This window comes from Mesoplodon densirostris, chromosome 10 (assembly GCF_025265405.1).
Source record: "Mesoplodon densirostris isolate mMesDen1 chromosome 10, mMesDen1 primary haplotype, whole genome shotgun sequence".
NCBI classification, from domain to species: Eukaryota; Metazoa; Chordata; class Mammalia; order Artiodactyla; family Ziphiidae; genus Mesoplodon; species Mesoplodon densirostris.
The window spans coordinates 25,082,548-25,102,272 of NC_082670.1; the positions used below are offsets into that span (position 1 = coordinate 25,082,548).

Sequence of the window (19,725 nt, forward strand, 5' to 3'; positions counted from 1 at the left end):
GAGCTGGGGAATTTAAACTCAGAGAAAGATCCACAATGTGTGAAAGGATTACTGCTTTATTAATTAAAACTGTTGCTTAGGGCCGTGTGGTTTCCCTGACCAGTAGCATCAGCACCAAAATTCTGGGGAGAGGGCCCAGTAATATGTTTTCACAAGCTATCCCGGTGATTCTGATGCCTCCAACTAAAGCCCTCTTGGCTTGGGGCAGTTATGTGAATTTAAATTGAGGACCTCGAAGCAATTTCTTTTTTCAAAGTGGTTCAGGGCCAATCCTTATAGGATGATTTACCTCTGCAATATAACTAACAACACAAGTGACAGTGTTTAAAAAGTGTTAAGTGTTAGACTTCACATAACTAGTCAACACACAGAGGACGATTCTGTAGACCATTATCTAGTCTGTTCCCCACCTAACAATCCAGTTTTCCAAACTAAAGTTGCTCCCAGTATAAAAACTCTTGAAGTTCAAATGGATGCTAACAGGCAGTCTGGTTTTTATTTTAAATATTTTTTTATTATGGTAAAATATATATGACGCAGTTTGCCATCTTCAACCACTTTCGGTGGCACTGCAGTTACGTTTTTTAAAGCCAGAAAAGTGTGTTCACCTCGATCACCTGTAATGAGATGTCCTCCGAACATGCATCCTCAGCCTGCACTTCTCCATCCTGATGCCCGAGGCAGCCGATCTGCAGTAAGGCGAGCGTGTGGAGCTGGAGGGCGCGTTGGCGGTCGGCGGGCCTCAGGGACCCTGGGCTCCAGAGGGCCCCGGGTGGAGAGCGGAGCGCGCGGCTCGGCGCCCCCGGCGGCCCGGCCGCGGTGCAGGGACGCGCGGGGCCAGCGAGGGGGAGCTGCAGGGTAACTTTTCCCAGGGAAAGAGGCCGGTCGTCCCCACCAGAAGCCTCCCTGCCTTTTGTTTGTTTTCCTGCCGGAGGCTGGAGAGCGGCCGGGTGCCCAGCCGCTCACCATGCGCGGCGCGGCCCGCGCCCCTCGGCGGCGCCCCCGGGCGTCCCTACGCGGACCCCTCGGCCCGTCCTAGCGGGGGTCGCCCTGCTCCTGCTCCCGCTCCCGGGCCGGTTCGGCGCCCGCCCTCCGAGAAGCCGCGCTCCCCGCAGGCGCGGGCCCCCGCCTGTGCTCGCGGCGCCGGTAAGTGGGGTGGGGATTAGGGGCTTCTGCCGGGTGACCTGTCACTCGGGGTGATGGACCGGAGCTGCGAGGGCCCCCAGTGCAGTGGCCCCGCGAAGGATCGGAGGGCGAGGGAGAGGCTCTAGGGCTGTAGTTTCTCTCCGCGGTCCTGTGGGTCTCTCCCTCTTGGCAGAAAAACTCCCGCTTCCTCGGAGTCTGGAAGATTTTGGTGGGTGTTTATCTTTTGGCGTTAAAGAAGGGAAAGATCCCGGCCCGATTTGAAGCCCCTTTGGTAGGATATGGAGGACCTGCTTTCGGAATTTTCCTGACTAGGCCTTTGGCTGTCCCGCAAGAGGTCTGAGCAAGAAATCCTCACACATTTATGTGCAACCATTTTTCACTGGGTTTCTTTCTGCTCTGATTTCTTTCTTACTAATCTGAGTAGATGTTATGAGAGGGATGCTGAAGGACTTTACAGAACCACCGTTTCTTTTATAATGCACCTTTTAAAGTTTGACTTTGACACTAGCATTGAGGGCTTTTACTTTTAAATAAAAAAGTAGTTGAATGCCTTATTCTGCAGAAAAGAGTATTCGTTTCCACTTATAACTAAATAAAGAGCTGCTTTGGCTAAAGCTGAATTATACTGAGAAAATATCACCCTGAATTTTGCATCCAGAGCTAGACTTCTCTAAGGTATTGGCACTTGCTTTCTATTTTTGCCTGGAGCACTCTTTGTAGCAGTTTGATAAGTACAGTTTTCGTTTCTCACATTTTCCAGTGAGTGGGCTTTCAGGATGTGCCCCCAAAGTGAATTGTACTATTGCTGAATATAAAATTAAAATGAACTTTAAATTTGTGTAGCTAACATATAAATTATTAAGAAGAATTTGTGCCTCAACCATATGTTAGCTGTGCTAAGAGTTAATGTATTCATAAATATGCACATTTGAAATAGTTTCTGAACAAAGCACTGCAATTTGGTAAAGAATTTGGCCTTCCTGTCTATTTGAGGACCAGTAATTGTGGGTGTAGAAATAAGAGCAGTGGTGTGATTCTTTATTTAAAATGATACCCTGTACCACTGCTTGCTTCCCGAAGGTCCAGCCCTTATAGTGACCCTGCCTGTCCACTTTACCTTGTCCCCTTCTCCAGAGTCAAAACTGGTGGCAGGGCAAGAGCGGGCAACCACATTTCTAAGTGAGACCAGTTTAGTTTCAGATGATGGAAGGATGGTTGGAGGGTTGATGGAGCTTGTTTGAGTGGGCAGAGGTCTGTCCTAGCCAAGGGAACTCAGCATTTAGTCACAAAGAAATGCTTTTTTCTCACTGAAGTTTCTTACCTACAGACTGTGTGTAAACAGGCTACCAGGATAAAGAAACCAGGCTTTGGGGGTTTTATGTGTTGACTGTTTCACATCATCAAAGCTCTTTTTCTACTTTCATTGTTTTCTTCTCATTGTTTTTTGAGGTTCCCAGTAATGGTGGAAATCCTGTCAGTCTTGAACCTTTTGGAATTCTCTTTAACAGTCTTTTCCTTCATTTCCTTCATCCTTGCTATCAATGAGTCATGAAGACCTTTGACATGTGATTTATACAGCACCCTCCCTCCATATTCTAATCCAGAGGCTCACCCTTCCGCTCCTGCAGACTGGGGCAGCCTCTGAGCTAGCCCCCCAAGCTGGCTCTTCTTAGTAAGTCCTCACTGAATGTTTGCTGAATGAGTGGATGGATGGATGGAATGGATGAATGAATGAATGAGACACACACCTTCTGGTTTCTTCATCTTCTTGTCCATCTAGTCTTTTAAAACTATCAGTTCCTCACGTCTCTCCTTGCCTTGCAGCTCTCAGGTCCTCTCCCTTCTCAACTATCTCAAGTCTAAAATAATTTGCCTGATTTTTAAGGCCTTTCATAATCAGGCCTCACGCCTCCTATCTAAATTCTATTTTCAGTTCAGCATACATCTTTGCACTCTATGGGTGTGGTCTTCTTTCGAGCCTGGTCTACTAAGGGGGCCAGGATGGTTCCTGCTCAGATCGCTGTCCTAGAAACCCTCACCCCTCTCCCCCAACTCCTGTGCACATCTTACCCTTCCTCAGAGGAGGAAGCTAAGTCCTCACTTCTTCTATAACATCTTCTGTAACTATTCATTTCTCTTCTCTCTCTTGCAAGTCTCCAGATACTTGTTTCTTTTGTAATACACCTTTTAAAGTTTGACTTTGACACTAGCATTGAGGGCTTGTATTTTTATTTATTTATTTATTTATTTTGGCTGCGTTGGGTCTTTGTTGCTGCGTGCGGCTTTCTCTAGTTGCGGACAAGCCGGGGCTACTCTTCGTTGTGGTGCGCGGGCTTCTCATTGCGGTGGCTTCTCTCGTTGTGGAGCATGGGCTCTAGGCGCACGGGCTTCAGTAGTTGTGGCTCGCGGGCTCTAGAGCACAGGCTCAGTAGTTGTGGCGCACGGACTTAGCTGTGCCACCACGGAAGCCCGAGGGCTTATACTGATCTCTCATTGGTTTAGGTTATTTTAAGCCTCTTTAGGGCAGGAGGCATATTTTCTACATGGTAATGTGGGGTTGTGGGCTTTGAAGTCAGGCAGAATTGAGGTCGGGACCTCACTCCTCAGTACTCATGTGGCCTTTTGGATTCTCCAAGCATTAGTCCTTGCCTGTAAAATAGGGAAAATGCCTCCCCACCTGGCTGCAGTGTGGAGATGGTCTTGGTGCCTGAACAGCACCTGGAACACACCTGACAAAAATCTGCTCAACCCTCCAGTGACTGGGAGAGCCCTGAACATGTAGCAGATATTTGGTAGATGTTTGTCAGCTAACTTGGAGTCAAGTCATGGCTGGGTCTGGAGGCCCAGGGGATGGCAACCATGCAGAATCCTTAGTGTTACCCTGCCCTTACTTAAAACAGCTTGAGCTTAGGTTATTCCTGGTGACAGCTCTGCTTCTGGGATCTGTTGCTGTTTTTCCGTCTGAACCTTGCCAGGAACATGACTGCCTTTAAATTTTTTTTTCACTGCTTCTTTGCGGCAAGCTCCTCCATTTCATTTTGCAGGATCTTGCTGAGTTGGAGTTGTACGTAGCACTTCTGTTTTTCTGCTTGTGAGGGTATGTGTGAGTGTATGTATTTATGGTAGGACGTGTTGCCTAGCGATTTCTTGGCAGAATTCTGGGTACAGTGACCTTTCTGTGTATGTTGATCTGTCAGCCTGTGAATAGTGTCTTAACTGTAAATTGTCTCATCAGCTCTCTTGCTTGACCGTGGCCTTCTGAGAAAGGCCCGTAACTAGAACATCAGAAACCTCCTATCTGTGGGCCTCAGTGTTTGTGGTTGCTGTAGGTGACCCGGAGAATGTGCAGAGGTGTGTGCCAGATGACTTACACACATATCTGCAGTGTAACCATGTCCTAGGTTGTGGCTGTGCTTTCCTTGAAACAGTTTTAACTTCCTTATTAGTACAACTGTGTGTTCAAGAAAATTACCTGGTAAAAGCAATTTGCTGAAGTAAATCAATACCTGGGGCAGATTGCATTAAAATGCTAAGTTATGGAAGGAAGAAATCAGAGGCATCTTTACTTGTAGCCAAAGAAGTAGAAGCAGTGGAGGGTCCCCTCGAGATGGTAACCAAGGTTGATGTAGAATTCACACTCACTCTCTCTGCTTCTCGTGAGGTGCTGTCTGATGCTCGGAAAATTCTACTGCTCAACAGATCCTAGGGAAATACTCAATCCAAGCGGAGAGCTTCCTTTCTTGATTCCTTGCAAGGAAACGGAAGCATCCTTGCACTTTAAGTGCCTGGCTCACTGTGCTTTGAAAGTCGAAACCTTCGTAGAAAGAAGTGCCTGGGTTTGGACTCACCTGTGCAGCTGGCTTCAAATCCTGGGAGCGCTGACTTTTGAAGCTGTCTCAGAGTTTGAAGAAAGGACGTCTCTGGAGAGCTGCCACTTTTTTTTTTTTCTATGTAGTTTCAGGATTAGCAATACCTTCATGTACTTTTTGCAGAAGGGGAAGTGGGAGCATTTGTTACCTCTTTCATCGACTATGAAAACATTTCTTATATTCACACATTTAAAACTCTGCTGCCCTGAAGGTAACAAGAATTCTGTCCGTTGGGCTGCAGCATCTCCGCTGTAAAGTGAGGGTGTGTAGGGCAGTGATCATTCAGGTCCCTTATAGGGAAAAAAGGTCTGATTCTATAGTCAGGTTTCCTCAATATTATACTATGCCTGTGTTCAACTTAGGTCCTATTAAACTGAGCATTCAATCTATGCTAATTAGCATTAGGTTATATATTACCTTACTCTCAAGTTTTCCTAGATTTTGTTTGTCATCCTCAGTTTTTTTTATTTAAAAAATACTGTTTTTAAAATAAAATAACACAACAGTGTTATTTTCACCTTGCTCTTAGTAGCCACTTGATAAGTGTACAGTGATGGCTGAGGGCTTGTGAGAGCCACATATTTGTGAGGATAGATCAATGTGAGTCATTTTTTATCTTTCTGTAGGTGTAGTGTGGTCTATGATAAAGTGCTGATAACATGTGACTGCTCTCGTGGTTAATATAAAAGATAATGGCCCAGAACCAAGAAGATAAAGGAGTAGTGGTGTAATGTCCAACTACATATTTCACAATACCATGAAAGTTAATCTGCATGAGTTTGTAGTTCCAAGAAGACAATAGTTAATGGTTCTGTCCTCTTGGACACTGCCTGTGCTTTGAAAATGAATGTACTGATGATTGATTTAACTCAGACGGAACCGAGTGAGAAAAAAGTAGGTTATATATGCCTGCCTGTCATCTTAGCTGTTAAAAAGCAAATGTTTTCCTAAATTGTTAGAAAAGCTTTTAGAAGGATTCATAATTTTTGTGCCCTAGTCTCCATAGAGCTGTTCAGTTTTGCAAAGAATCTATGAGGGATGGCAGTAGGAGTGGGGTTGATGGTATAGGAAAATTAACAAAGTCACCCTCTATAAACCCGTAAGTTACTCATTCATTACTTTATTCATTCAACACATCTTTATTTTGAGCACCTGTTTGGGCCACCCGGGTGCCAGGTACTTGTCTGGTTGCTGGGAATACAGTTGTGAACGTAACAAAATTTCTGCCCGCAGGAAGCTTATATTCTCGGGATACACGCAGTCTGTATATGTAACCCTGTGACCCACGGGTAAAGGAGGATTATGTGGAAAGGGCTAAAGTACTCTGCCTCCATGCAGGGTTTCCTGTGTTTCAGGGTCCACACATCATGCCCTGCAGGCATGTCCTGCCGGCTGCCCGTTTTTGTAAATAGACTTGTACCGGGATGCAGCCGTGCCCATTTGTTTCCGTGTCATCTGTGGCTGCTTTTGTGCTACAGCAGAGGATTTGAATAGTTGTGCCAGAACCCTGCCACCCTCACAGCCTAACGTATTCACCGGCCCTTCACAGAAAACATTTGCTGACACCTGCTCTATTTTATTTTTATGTTAAGCCTTTACGTCCTCGGTATGTTTTATTGATTTGTTTGTTGTTACACATGGTGGTGAAGCATCTTACGCTGCGTGAGATCAGCCCTGAGTTAAACGTGCTGTGATATTTGAGGAGCGCTTGAATGTGTCACATGTTCTGATTCACTCCCTCATCTTCACCTCGCCCTCCCTTGCCCACCCTTAGAACAGAGGGTGGCAATCAGGTGAGCAACTGGGGCTGGGACCACGGCCACCGCCTGCGTGAAGCTGGGGGACTGTCACCCCAAATCATCCGCAGTCTCCCACAAGTCAGAGGAAAGTTATTCTTCCCCTGGGTCTTCAACATTTCCTTTCCCTTCGGTTCTTCACAGCCCACAGACCACAAAGAATGATGGGTCCTAGTTTAGAACTAATCTACAAGCAACGGAAGACTTTACTTTAGGTTCGGGGCACAGCGCCCATTGTGGGAGAAGTGACGGGAAGCGGTAGACCCTTCTCCTGGGATTTAGGACTTGGTGCATGAATTCTCCTTTCAGAAGCTGGAGTTGAAGGATGTGAGGGAGGTCAGGGCATGAAACAGTCTCTGGGGAATAGAAGAGGGCAGCCCAGGTAATGGACCCTCTTCTCCCATCCTTCCAATTAAGTCAGGAGCCAGAAGCATCTTTAATGTGCTCCTTGTCACAGGAAAGGCAAAGCACGTTCCACAATAAAGGAGGCTCTTTTGGCATTGTAGCTGCTGTCCCCAGTGCAGAAAAAAGCACTGGTCCAAGAGGCAAAATATTTAAAGGACATTCTTGCTAAAATGCATGTGGGCAGAAGAATTAGGTCCCAGAGAGAAAAATTAGAAATACAGATGTACTATTTTTAGTACCTTTTTAAAAGAAATGTAACAATATTAACTTTACTCTTGTAAAGTTATGAAATGTTCAAACCTAGAATTCATGCCAGTTAAGGTAAAATGGAACTCAGAAGTGCCAGGAGAAGGGCCATTGAGTGATTTTGCACATGATCTAGTTTTCCGATGAGGACAGGTGGAAGCAATGGCATCTTTTCAGTGGAAAACGATCAAGGCTCAGGGAGAAAAGCTCTTCACACAGGTCTGAATGGTGGAAGTGGAGCTGGTAAACCACGACTCCCAGAGATGCCCACTTTTGCGTACAATTTTCTGTCTCCTATCTTAAAATATGAGTAATTGTGGCATTTATTCAATGACTCTTAAGTTTTCAAACTAAAGAGCGGACCACCCTGTGCCTGGTTGGTTTCCCAGGCTGGGAATGAGCAGGGCACCCGGTGTGAGGTCCTGGCTGTGAGCAGACGATCTGCCCTACTGAAGACTGAGCCGAGGGGAGGGAACTGGGACAGACCGCAGGAAGGTTTCCCCAATGTCACCTAGCCAGAAGAACCATAGCATTCATTTCAAAGTTTGTCTGGAACCCTTTGAAAGCGAAATACAGCTGTGCTGCTCTGTGAGTTGGGTACAGCCTAACCCAGAAGCTGAAGGCCTGATCTGACGACACTGTGGGGACCTTTCTGTGATTCTTTGAGACCCAGTAATTCCAGCACCATGGCGGGAGGGCCCAGGCAGCCTGCCTGCTTTAGCCTTTCTGCAGTATTTACTATTCTCCCATTTCAGAACTTCAGAACATTTCTGCTCAGGGCAAACAATCTGAGTACCATGACTTTGCACATGAAGAAATAGAAGCGTTCTGTTTTTGTTTTTTTTTTTTTTTGTTTTTTTTTTTTTTTTTTTTTTGCGGTATGCGGGCCTCTCACTGTTGTGGCCTCCCCCGTTGCGGAGCACAGGCTCCGGACGCGCAGGCTCCGGACGCGCAGGCTCAGCGGCCATGGCTCACGGGCCCAGCCGCTCCGCGGCATATGGGATCCTCCCAGACCGGGGCACGAACCCGCATCCCCTGCATCGGCAGGCGGACTCTCAACCACTTGCGCCACCAGGGAGGCCCAGAAGCGTTCTGTTTTGAGATACTTACCAAGGGTGGTACAGAAGATACATAGCAAAGACTAAAATTCATGTTTTGACCATTCAAACCATGAGTTCCTGCTAGTGTAGGCGGAGCATGAGGTATGAGAGCAGAGTTGAAAGAAGCATGGTGACTGTCCGGGACAGGCCTGCGTGTCATTGACCACTGGGGAGGTGGGGACAGGGCACTGTGGCCTCTTGGGGAGAGAGCCGTTGGCTGTGTCTGTGCAGGTTGGGGCGGGAGGCCCTGGGAAGGTGATGTTTGAGCTGGACTCGGAGGTAGGAAAAGGAGTAGATTCTGAGCTTTGGTGTCTGGCTGAGCCAGTGAGACACTTATCCTGCTCTGGACGGGAGACGACGTATAGCACACAGGGTCCCTCTGGGGCACCGTCTGCTCTTTGCTAGCTTTTGTGCATGCGATGGGAAAGGTGGAAACGTTGATCTGTTTTTTTTCCTTAGACAAGTGCCAGCTTGATTCCTGACCCAGAGAGTCACAGAACCACAGAATAACGGAGCAGGAAACCACCTTGCTTCATTAAGTCCCATGCCCTCACCTCACAGAAATTAACCCGAGGACCAAGAGATGCTCCGAGTCACAGGTGGTCTGTGCCAAGTGGAAACTGGGACTCAGTTCCTCTTTGTCTGCAATCACTTGCCTCCCCTGTAGGCAGTGACTGCTGGCAAGGTCCCCGCTCGGTCCACTGAAGTTCAGTTGTAGAATGAGGCCAACTAGAGCATGGCCACATCACCGGTTTCCATATTTGGACTTTGAGCTACAAAGTACTTCTTTTAATTCCTCTCGTTCTCAGATCCTCAAAAGATTTCATAACCTTTGGATCTTTTGCAATCTCTCCCTTAAGTTTGGTGCAGTCGGCCCAGGTTCCTATCTCACTGCCAATACTTATTAGTTACATAACCTTGAACAAGTAGCTGGTGTCTCAGATTCCTTATCTGTAAAATAGGGGTAATAATAATAGTACCTACCTGGTGCCGTTGTGAGGACTGAATGGATTAATATGCAAAGCACTTATAACAGTATGGTATACATAGTAACTTCTGAAATTATTATTACCTTTTTGGCTTATTTGATATATTAGTAAGCTACGTGTGGATTGGTTATCGTGAGTGATTATCCAAGTTCATTCTTGGAGTCTGAGTGGTATTTAGAAGTACTGCCCATTAACATGTTAGCTGATTCCCCAAGTTAATCGATGGGCTGTTACACCCCATTCCCTTCACAGGCAGTAGTGACCGTCTATACCAGGAACTGTGAATTCAGATGCTCTCAGGGGCAGAGGAGGAAATGTCAAAGGATCAAGGAAGCTGGATATGTGCTTGTTAAACAGTAAGGAGTTGTTCTTCTCTTTTAAAAAGAGAACAACAATTTTTCTTTCCCTCCAGTTTTTCTTCGAATGAGGTTTTTTCCAGACTTTTTCCTTTGTTACTTTTTTTTTTTTTTTTTTTTTTTTTTTTTTTTGCGGTACGTGGACCTCTCACTGCTGTGGCCTCTCCCGTTGCGGAGCGCAGGCTCCGGACGCGCAGGCCCAGCGGCCATGGCTCACGGGCCCAGCCGCTCCACGGCATTTGGGATCTTCCCGGACCGGGGCACGGACCCGTGTCCCCTGCATCGGCAGGCGGACTCTCAACCACTGCACCACCAGGGAAGCCCCTTTGTTACTTTTGATATAGGCAGAGGACTAGAGAAATATTTTTCTTCTTGTAAAACAAGTGGCCGTGAAGGTGCAAAAATAAATGGCAACTAAAAAAAAAAAAAAATTAGCAACTGACACGACATTCATTTTAGGGACACAGGGAGGTTGGGGACAGTGGCGGGATAGAGGGCTCACGCTTGGCCTAAAAGGCCAGTGACCACCCTTGTCTAGCTTTTATTCCTACGGAGGACAAAGGACCTTGTGTTATCAGCTCTTCAGTTTTTCTAGAGCTACCCCAAATCTCGCTATTTATATGAAAGTTCCCATTTTAAAATATAAACTCAAAGCATATCTGTGAATTCCATCCTCAGGCTGCCTGTTTGCAACCCCTGGTCCACACAGGGTAGAATCTCCATATGCTAATGTCATCTACTGAGATTTCAGCCAGAATTGTGAAGTCTTGTCTGCTTTGTAGAGTTAAAGAGAAATACTCTCTATCGTTCAAAAAGGACTGCCTTTGTACATTGGGTAACTAAGCATTAGATTCTTGATTTCATTCCTAAGACATTCAACTTTGTATGACTAGAAACCACGGCTGCCATAGCTCAGATGACTGTGGGAGTCTTTGGGAGGTTTCATTGGATGGTGGTATCTCTCCCCTGAAGATATCAGGTCCTAGTCCCTGGAACCTGTGAGTTTTTCCTTAGTTGGCAAAATAGACTTTGTAGATGTGATTAAATTAAGAAATCTGAGATGGGGAGATAAACCTACCGATCTCTAAATGGAGATAGGTTTAGTGGGCCCTAAATGGAAACACTAGTCCTCATAAGAGAGAAGCAGAGGGAGATTTGATACAGAGAGGAGTCAGTGTGACCACAGAGACAGAGACTGGAGTGATGTGGCCACAAGCCAAGGAACACCAGCAGCCACCAGACGCTGGAAGAGACAAGGAGGAAGTGAGCCAGTACCTCTGGAGGAGGTGCCAATACCTTGGTCTCGACCTAGTGATACTGGTTCTGGACTCTGGCCTCCAGAAACGTGAGAGAATACATTTCTGCTGTTTTAAGCTACCAAGTTTATGGTAATTCGTGAACAGCAGCTGTGGAAAACTAATACTGTTAGTAAGGAAAAATTTTTTAAATTGGTTTTTGCCAGTGATGCATGCATGGATCAGTAAATGACATGTCCTTGACCAGAGAAATTAGCCATTATTTAGGGATCAGTGGCCCTAAGCCTTCCTTGAGATTTTTGGCTAGTGGTCCACATGGTGACTTCTTGCTTGTACAACTGTAGCACTCTGGTCATCTCTACCCTGCCAGAAACTTACCCCAAGGGCCATTCCCTGGTCACTGTGTGTGTTCCAGAGGAATGCTTTCAGTTGTCCTTGACAGAATATCTGATGGTGGCTTCATCAACAAAGACTTTTGATTAGGTCATATAACAAGAAATCTAAAGCAGGTATTTTCAGGGATCGTGCAGCAGCCCAGTGATGTCATCCAGGATTCAGCTTCTTTCTTTTAATCCATCCTCAGCAGTTGGGATTCTCATCTTTAGAGCTGATGTCTCATAATCACCAGAAGACTGTCTCAGCTCTGAATATTACAGCTTTATACAACCATGTTCAAGGCAGAAACACAGGGCAAACTCTTTGTCAGCTGTCTCTATCAAAGAGTAGATTCCCTCCCAGAAGGCCTTCTCTTCCCTCACCAGCTCACTTTCCTTTCCGTCTCATTAAGTCAGAGCCATAGTCCCACTCCTAAACAGTATTCAGTGGGAAGGAAGTACAATAGAATTGTTTGGCTTGGCTTCAACTGATCATTGTTCGTGCCCTGGGGCTGTAGTAGGTGGCTGCCATCCCTGATTGTACTGAATCGTGAATAAAATCAGAGCTCTATAAGCTAAGCAGCAAGAGGAACATTGCTATTGGGTAGATCAGCAATGGCATCAGTCATATTGCCCTTCTTTTTCCTAGTGCGTTGTCCGTCACCCTGCTGTTTACCCAGAGCAGCAGTGAGTTTTTGTCCTTTCCTTTCAGAGTATAACATGAGTCATCATATTCAAGCCACCACAAAAATGATGAACAACTGGACAATACTGATCTCAAAAGTCAGTAACCACTTCCTGCTAGGATATGCTCAGAGTTCACTCTGGGTTGAATGCTACTTTTTGTCTAATGCTAATTTGAATAATACCACTTCATTGTTTTTAGTTTATGAAATAATTCAGTAGAGAACAGAAAGCTCAGATAGTTGTCATGGTTCTGTTCTCTAGATCTGTATATAGTGTAACTAATTCTCCTCTCTGATGATACTCCTTTGTACCCTTAAAACAATCACCACAGCTTCCTAAGTCCCTTTTTCTTCATGTATTCTCTGTTTCTTCAACTACTCTTCTCGTGCTTTCATTTAGGCCCCTTATTATGTTCTTGAATATCTTTCTGGAAGCTTGTCATCCAAAGTTGAACAGTAATTCAGGTTTATGTTGAGATTGTCATGTCCCTTGTTCTGGATCCGCAGCTGCCATGTTGCAGAACTCCAGTGGACACCATTCATGTAGTGTTCTATGGGTACCCCAGAGTTGTGCAAGGTATTAGCATTGTCTGAATGTTGTCCTCCTAATAAGAACTCCAATAATGCACTATCTTTGGGGGAAAAAAAATAAAGCAACCTTAGAGCATCTCCAGTGAGAGGTTTTGTACATATCTCAAATTCAACACCTTAGAAAACAGAACCCATTGTGTCTCCTACTCTCTATAACATTCATCCTGTCTGGTGCCTTTGTTCAGGCCTTCCACATATTTCACCTGACTATTGCAGTACCCTCCATCTAGTCTCTCTGCCTCTAGTCTCTCTATTCTAACATCAGTTTGAATAGTCCAGGGGGGTCTCCCTCATGTCATTTCCCTGCTTAAAAGCCCCAGAGAGCTCCCATGTGGCAGGGTAAAGACCAAACTCCTGCGTGACAGATGTACGCCCTCACAGCTGGGTCCCACCCTAAGTTTCTAGCCATTCCCTGCATTTCCTTACTGCCTTCCGTGGCCTTTATGTCCTAGCCCTGTACTTCACAGTGGGGTTGCACATTACAGTCCCCTGGAGGGCTTTCTAAATTATCAAAACTCAGTCCCCAACCTCAACCTGACTCTTAAGAGGTGGGGCCTGGGCATCAGTATTTGTTAAAAGTTCCCCAGGTGATTCTGTTGTTCACCCAGCGTAGGAACCGTAAGCTCTCGTGAACATGCCAAGCTCTTACACCCACCAACCTTTTGCAGAGTTTCCTCCATCTGTAATTCCTTTCTCTCCCTTTTCTGTGTAATAAAGCTTTGCTCATTCTTCAAACCTCAATATTACCTCTTCTCTGAAGGGGTGTCTGATCCCTCCCTCCTCCCAAGAGTTTGTTGCTCTCTCTACCATGGGCTTATAGCGTTTCCTACGTTTTCCATGTACATGTTGATCAGGAGTTAAAGGAAGGACCCTTCTCTTATCCATAATATGCCCCAGAAGCCTTGCATAGTGCTTGGCATCTTGGTAAAGTTTGAATAAAATTGTCACCCTGACTTCAGTGCCTGAAGAGACTCTAGTCTGATCCATTTTACAGTCGGTATGTAATTACCTGAAATAAAATTAAAAAGCAACCGCCACGTGTTGGTGAGGGTCAAATCTTGCCAGAGAAATGGAATTTTGTTCTATGATAATGTGACAGACAGTAACAAGGAGGAATCATAGGGTGACTGTATACTGAATGAATGACCCACTCTATCATGATTTCAGTAAAGTTCTTAATTTTTTCAAGATAACTTTTTCTCAGTGATAATCTAGGAGGACATTGTCCCAATTATGCAGTTTTAGTAGATGAGGAACTAACTATCAAAGAAAGGCTTCTATGATTAATAATTGATAGATATGAATTATTATTATTATATATAATGCCATTGCAAAAAAAAGTGGGGGAGAGCCCACAGGCTACTGGAATGTAGATCGTTATTAAGTTTTGGGTGCCACAGTTCATCAAAGACATGGAGAAATGTGTGAGGATTCAGAGATGAATGCCAAAGATAATTAAAGGAGTGGAAAACAGGTCCTATGAGGAAAGGTTGTATAATTACAGCAAGAGGAGGTTGAGAGATACACATTTGATTACTAATTTGATGTACATCACATTTTCGTGAGATAGTTTCTTTATATTCACACACAAAAAAACAAAGCGTGAGGAAATTAGCTTAAATTAGAATAGGCCGGTTTCGGTTGGACATTAAGAAAAATACTCTAACTGGATTACAAAATGCAAATCTGATCATGTTATTTTCTTGTTAAAAAAAAACCCTGGTGACGCAGTGGTTGAGAATCTGCCTGCCAATGCAGGGGACACAGGTTCGAGCCCTGGTCTGGGAAGATCCCACATGCCGCGGAGCAACTGGGCCCGTGAGCCACACCTATTGAGCCTGTGCATCTGGAGCCTGTGCTCTGCAACAAGAGAGGCCACAACAGTGAGAGGCCTGCGCACCGCGATGAAGAGTGGCCCCCGCTCGCCACAACTAGAGAAAGCCCTCCCACAGAAATGAAGACCCAACACAGCCAAATAAATAAATAAATAAATTTATTAAAAAAAGAAACTTAATTGACTTCCCATTGTCTCTAGGTCAAAGCCTACTTTAAAAAAATAAATAAATAAAGCATGTAATTTATGAGTTAGCTGATTTTTGACAGATCAAAGTTCCAGTGATTTTTTTTTTAAGGAAGATGACATACAACAATGATTTGGGAATTTTAATTTGTTGGAAAATGAAATTATGAATGATGCAGAAATCATATGTCATATCAAAAATAGATGGAGATAGATATGAAAAGGAAAAAGAGGGGAAAACAAACACAGAGCCCAAAATTGCTTATGTTGTGGCCCAAATGCTCTTTCTATGTTATGCTGAGACACACCTTGAATCCAAAAGAGTCCACAGTGCACAAATCGTGAAGTGGAGGAGCCATGATGTATGATGTGTTCTGTCTTATGAGCAAGTTCATATTAGGTTTTATTAGGTAAATCTACATTAAAATGTTTTAGGCTGAAAAAAATGCTTAAGATATGTATCATCTTTTTAAAGATTTCCTTCCTCTACCATTTTGAGAATTTTTTTAAACTTTTAGTCTAGAATAATTCAAACATACAGAGTTGCAAGAACAGTACAAAGAAGACCCATACACCTTTTCCCCAATTTACCTTGTGTTAACATTTTACCCCATTGTGTGTTTGTTCTCTCTCTCTCTCTCTCTCTCTCTCTCTCTCTCTCTCTCTCCCTCTCTCTCCACACACACACACACAGAATTTTTGTTTTACCACTTGAGAATAAATTGCATATATTATGGCCCTTTGCTTACAAATCCTTCAGGGTGTATTTTCTTAGAATAAGACTATGCTGTTTCACAACCACAGGACAGACATCAACTTTAGTAAATTTAATACAGATACAATACTTTAATCTAGCATCCATATCCTAATTGTTTCCATTAATGACCTTTATAGTGTTTTCTTCTCCTTTAGTATAGGATCCAGTCAAAGCCTTATGTTTTTTGAAATGTCATTTGAGGCTCTCAGCAAGCAAACTTCTGGGGTTAACTCTTTCCAGTTCCAAGCTCCCACCTTCCCCTCCACCCCAGATTCAAGCCCCTGTGCCTTCTTTTCTGCTCCTTGGAATGCTAGAATCCCCTACATTACAAAACACCTACTTTTCTTTTTCCTTCAAGACTCAGTCTTTTATGAAGACTCTTCTTACTGCCCTCCTGAGCCCAAGTGGAATCAACCAAGTTAGAAGCCAGGGGGCTTTCTTCTTAACCCCTCCCCACATCCTGTACCCTCAGTGTACATGAAATATCTTAGTGCATATTCATGAGTATGCATCCACCCACTCTCATCCTCTGCCATGAGACTCTAAGATCTTTAAAAAAAAAAAGGACCATATTTTATTGGTCTTTGTATCCCCAGATATTAACATAAGGTCTGTCACACAGGAAGTGCTTTATAAATATTTATTAATCAGCAATAGAATCTATCACTGTAAAGAGCTGCTGAGGGAAGTTGTAAATTGTCTGATCCTGTAGAGCTTCAAAAGAAGGAAAATGCTCTTCAAACCAGGGGCCTTAAAATGGTTCTATGGGGAAATGGGAATGAGTGGGAGAGGGGCAGGTAGGCTTGATCTCTAAAAGGTTTTCCAGTTATATGGTAGAATATGGTGAAATCAGGAATAACCTTTACAGTTCTTAAGGTTTCTCAAGGTCGTGCAAAGCCTTCACAAAAACATAGACTGGAATTACTTTTTAATTTTTAATTTTGAACTAATTTTAGACTTTCAGAAATGTTACAAAGATAGTACAGACAGTTCTTAGCGATTCTTCACCCAGCTTACCCTAATATTAACATCTTCTATAACCATAGGACAATGATCAAACTCAGGAAGTTAGCATTGGCACAGTGCTGTTAACTAAACTATGACCTTATTCAAATTTCATCAACTTTTCCGCTAATGTCTTTTATCTGTTCTGGGATCTTATTCAGGTTCTCACATTGTGTTTAGTTGTCATGTCTCCTTCTTTGCCTCCAATCTGTGACAGTTCCTCAGTCTGTCCTTGCCTTTTATGATCTTGACACTTTTGAAGAGTATCGGTCAGTTTTTTGTAGCATGTCCCTCATTTTGAGTTTGACGTTTTCTCATGAGTGGATTGAGGTTCTGCATTTTTGACAGAACACCACAGAGGTGATGGTGTGCCCTCCTCAGAGCATCATATCCAGGGTACATGGTATCGTATGTCTTAGTAATGTTGATGTTGAACTTGATCACTTGGGTAAGGAGGTTTCTGTTAGATTTCTGCCTGTGGAGTTACCATCTTTCCCTTTGACATTAATGAATGTCTTAAAGATATTTTGTTTTTTTGGCTGCTCCATTTGGCTTGTATCTTTGTTCCCTAACGAGAGATCGAAGAAACTGGGCCTGGTAAGTGAAAGGGTGGCCAGGGAATTCCCAAAGATACTTTGAAACTATGCGAATAGCCTGTTTCTCCTCAAACCTTCATCGACCAATATTTGCATCCATCGGCAAATCTTGTCTGCAACAAATTATGACGTTTGCCTAATAGCGAATTTCTTATTTCCCTCTTTCCTTCTACATTTATTGACTGGAATTCTTCTGGAAGGAGAAGCTGCATTGACTGGATTTAGATGCAGAATGTCACTTATTCTATCATTCTTTTTTGATCTTTTGATTTTTCAGATTATTAGTTTGACAGATGTATTTTTTTATGTCTTTAGTGTTCTTATTTAAGCATTTACATTTTATTAATGTTTGCCTAAAGGCATTGCAATCACTTAAGTTATGTACTGCATTTTCTTCATTATAGGCAGACTGAATGACACTCAATTTTATAAATGAGAAATCAGTGACTTATCTTTTTCTTTATAAATTTATTTATTTTTGGCTGCATTGGGTCTTCATTGGTGCGTGTGGGCTTTCTCTGGTTGCAGCAAGCAGGGGCTACTTTTCCTCACATATGTGGGCTTCTCATTGTGGTGACTTTTCTTGTCGTGGAGCACAGGCTCTAGGCGCGTGTGCTTCAGCAGTTGTGGCACGTGGGCTTCAGTAGTTGTGGCATATGGACTCTAGAGCACAGGCTCAGTAGTTGTGGCTCACAGGCTTAGTTGCTCCGCGGCATGTGGGATCTTCCCGGACCGGGGCTCGAATCTGTGTTCCCTGCATTGGCAGGCAGATTCTTAACCACTTCTCCACCAGGGAAGTCCCATGACTTATCTTTTTAAAGAACACAACTGAAGGACTTTAAAAGAGACACATCCTACATGCAGGCCTTAAAAAATTACTAGTTCTTTGTTTAGCTTCTGAATATATAGTAATAAAAATAATATTAATATAAAATACTGTTGTTGCCTAGCCACAAACAGTTCATGGAGCACATGTAAGTTCTATATCAGGAGAACCTTAATTTAAGCATTTCTTGGCCTTTGTATGTTTCCATTGTTAATTGTAGCTGAATTACACAGAACACAGTATATTTAGCATGGATTCTTGTAGCTCAGCAATTTCCATCGACCATAGTTATCATGTCATGTTTGCCTACAGTGGTTAGTCAGCAGAAAGGCATCAAATTGCAGCTGATTCATTTCTGAGTCAGTGATAAAATTACTTTCCAAGAACGCTGTGTCTCATTTTATAAAAAATTGGAGAAGAGCATTATTTAGACCAGAGGTTAACAAACTTTTTTTCTTGTAAAGGGTACAATAATAAATCCCTTAGGCTTTGTGGGCCATACAGTCTGTGTCACTCCTACTCTGCTGTGTAGTGTGAAAGCAGCTGCAGACAATATGCAAGTGAGTGGGCATGACTGTGTTCCAGTAAAACTTTATTTACAAAAAACAGGTGGCAGGCTGGGGGTTACAGCTGGCCCCTGATTTAGACAGACATAGAATGTACATTAACATTTATCCTTGTCTTTCATTTTTTTCTATAGGCAGAAGACTCATCTTTGAAAATATGTATTTGGGAGATAGTCACGTTCTGTTGAATACCTTGTGCTGGTGCCGCCATAGAAAAATCTGGTTACACTCCGGGGAGGTCTGCTGCGGCTGCAGGACTGGTCCGCCTCGGCCCTGAGATGAGGGTCCGGCCTGTGCGGGCACACCATGAATAGATACACCACCATCAAGCAACTCGGGGATGGAACCTATGGTTCCGTCCTGCTGGGAAGAAGCATAGAGTCTGGGGAACTGATTGCTATTAAAAAGTAAGTTTGACCCTTCATGCTCACGAATCCATCCTCAATAACACATTGTCAACATAGTTTTAACTCTATGCTCTCCATTCCTCATCTGTGAAAAGTTTCTACAGGGGAGGCATGGAGAAGAATCTCAGACATTGATTGCTGTGGGTTAGATGACTGTGAACTCGTGTTAGAGTCTTAAACACATCCCCATGTTAGATGCACTACTTTGCATACAGCTCTAGTACTTGTTCCAAGGATCTTCTCATATGGGGAGTTAGTAACAAGCAGATTAAGAAATATTTTATAGGAAAGGAAACTGAAACTGAGAAATGAAATGACTTATTTTGGATCCTTTACACATGTGATAGTCTGGTGACTACGGTTTTGCTCCCCCCATCCCACTCGCCCTTTGCAATCTGAGTCCAGACCCATTGTATTAGTTATCTGTTGCTGCATAACAGTTTACCCCCCAAACTTGTGGTTTAAGACAGCTATCTCACAGTTTCTGTGGGTCAGGAGTCTGGGCCTGGCTTAGCTGAGTTCTCTGCTTTGGGATCTCTCATGAGGTGGCAGTCAAGCTGCTAGCTGGTGCTGGGATCTCATCTGAAGGCTGGACTGGGGAAGGATCCACTTCCAAGCTCACTCACATGACTGTGGGCCGCATTCAGTGCCTTGGGGGTTGTTGGACTGAGGGCCTTAGTCCTCTGCTGGCTCTTGGCTGGAGGCTGCCCTCAGTCCCTTGCCATGTGGGCCTC

General features: G+C 44.0%; 2 protein-coding genes across 2 annotated transcripts in view; both read left to right on the forward strand.

Moving 5' to 3' along the window:
• Positions 1–939: 939 nt before the first annotated feature.
• Positions 940–18,861, forward strand: LOC132497389 (uncharacterized). Its single transcript, XM_060110532.1, has 2 exons — positions 940–1,146; positions 18,719–18,861. The coding sequence occupies exon 2, from the start codon at positions 18,742–18,744 to the stop codon at positions 18,859–18,861; it is 120 nt and encodes a 39-aa protein (XP_059966515.1). The 5' UTR covers positions 940–1,146; positions 18,719–18,741.
• Positions 18,862–18,890: 29 nt separating this feature from the next.
• Positions 18,891–19,725, forward strand: part of CILK1 (ciliogenesis associated kinase 1) — a 35,047-nt gene continuing 34,212 nt past the window's right edge. Inside the window, exon 1 of the mRNA XM_060110531.1 lies at positions 18,891–18,991. Coding sequence (XP_059966514.1) covers positions 18,891–18,991 — 101 coding nt within the window. The remainder of the gene's footprint in view (positions 18,992–19,725) is intronic.

Bases quoted from the DNA above. Each gene is read 5' to 3' on its own strand.
- LOC132497389 (XM_060110532.1), top strand. From the start codon at position 18,742: ATGTATTTGGGAGATAGTCACGTTCTGTTGAATACCTTGTGCTGGTGC.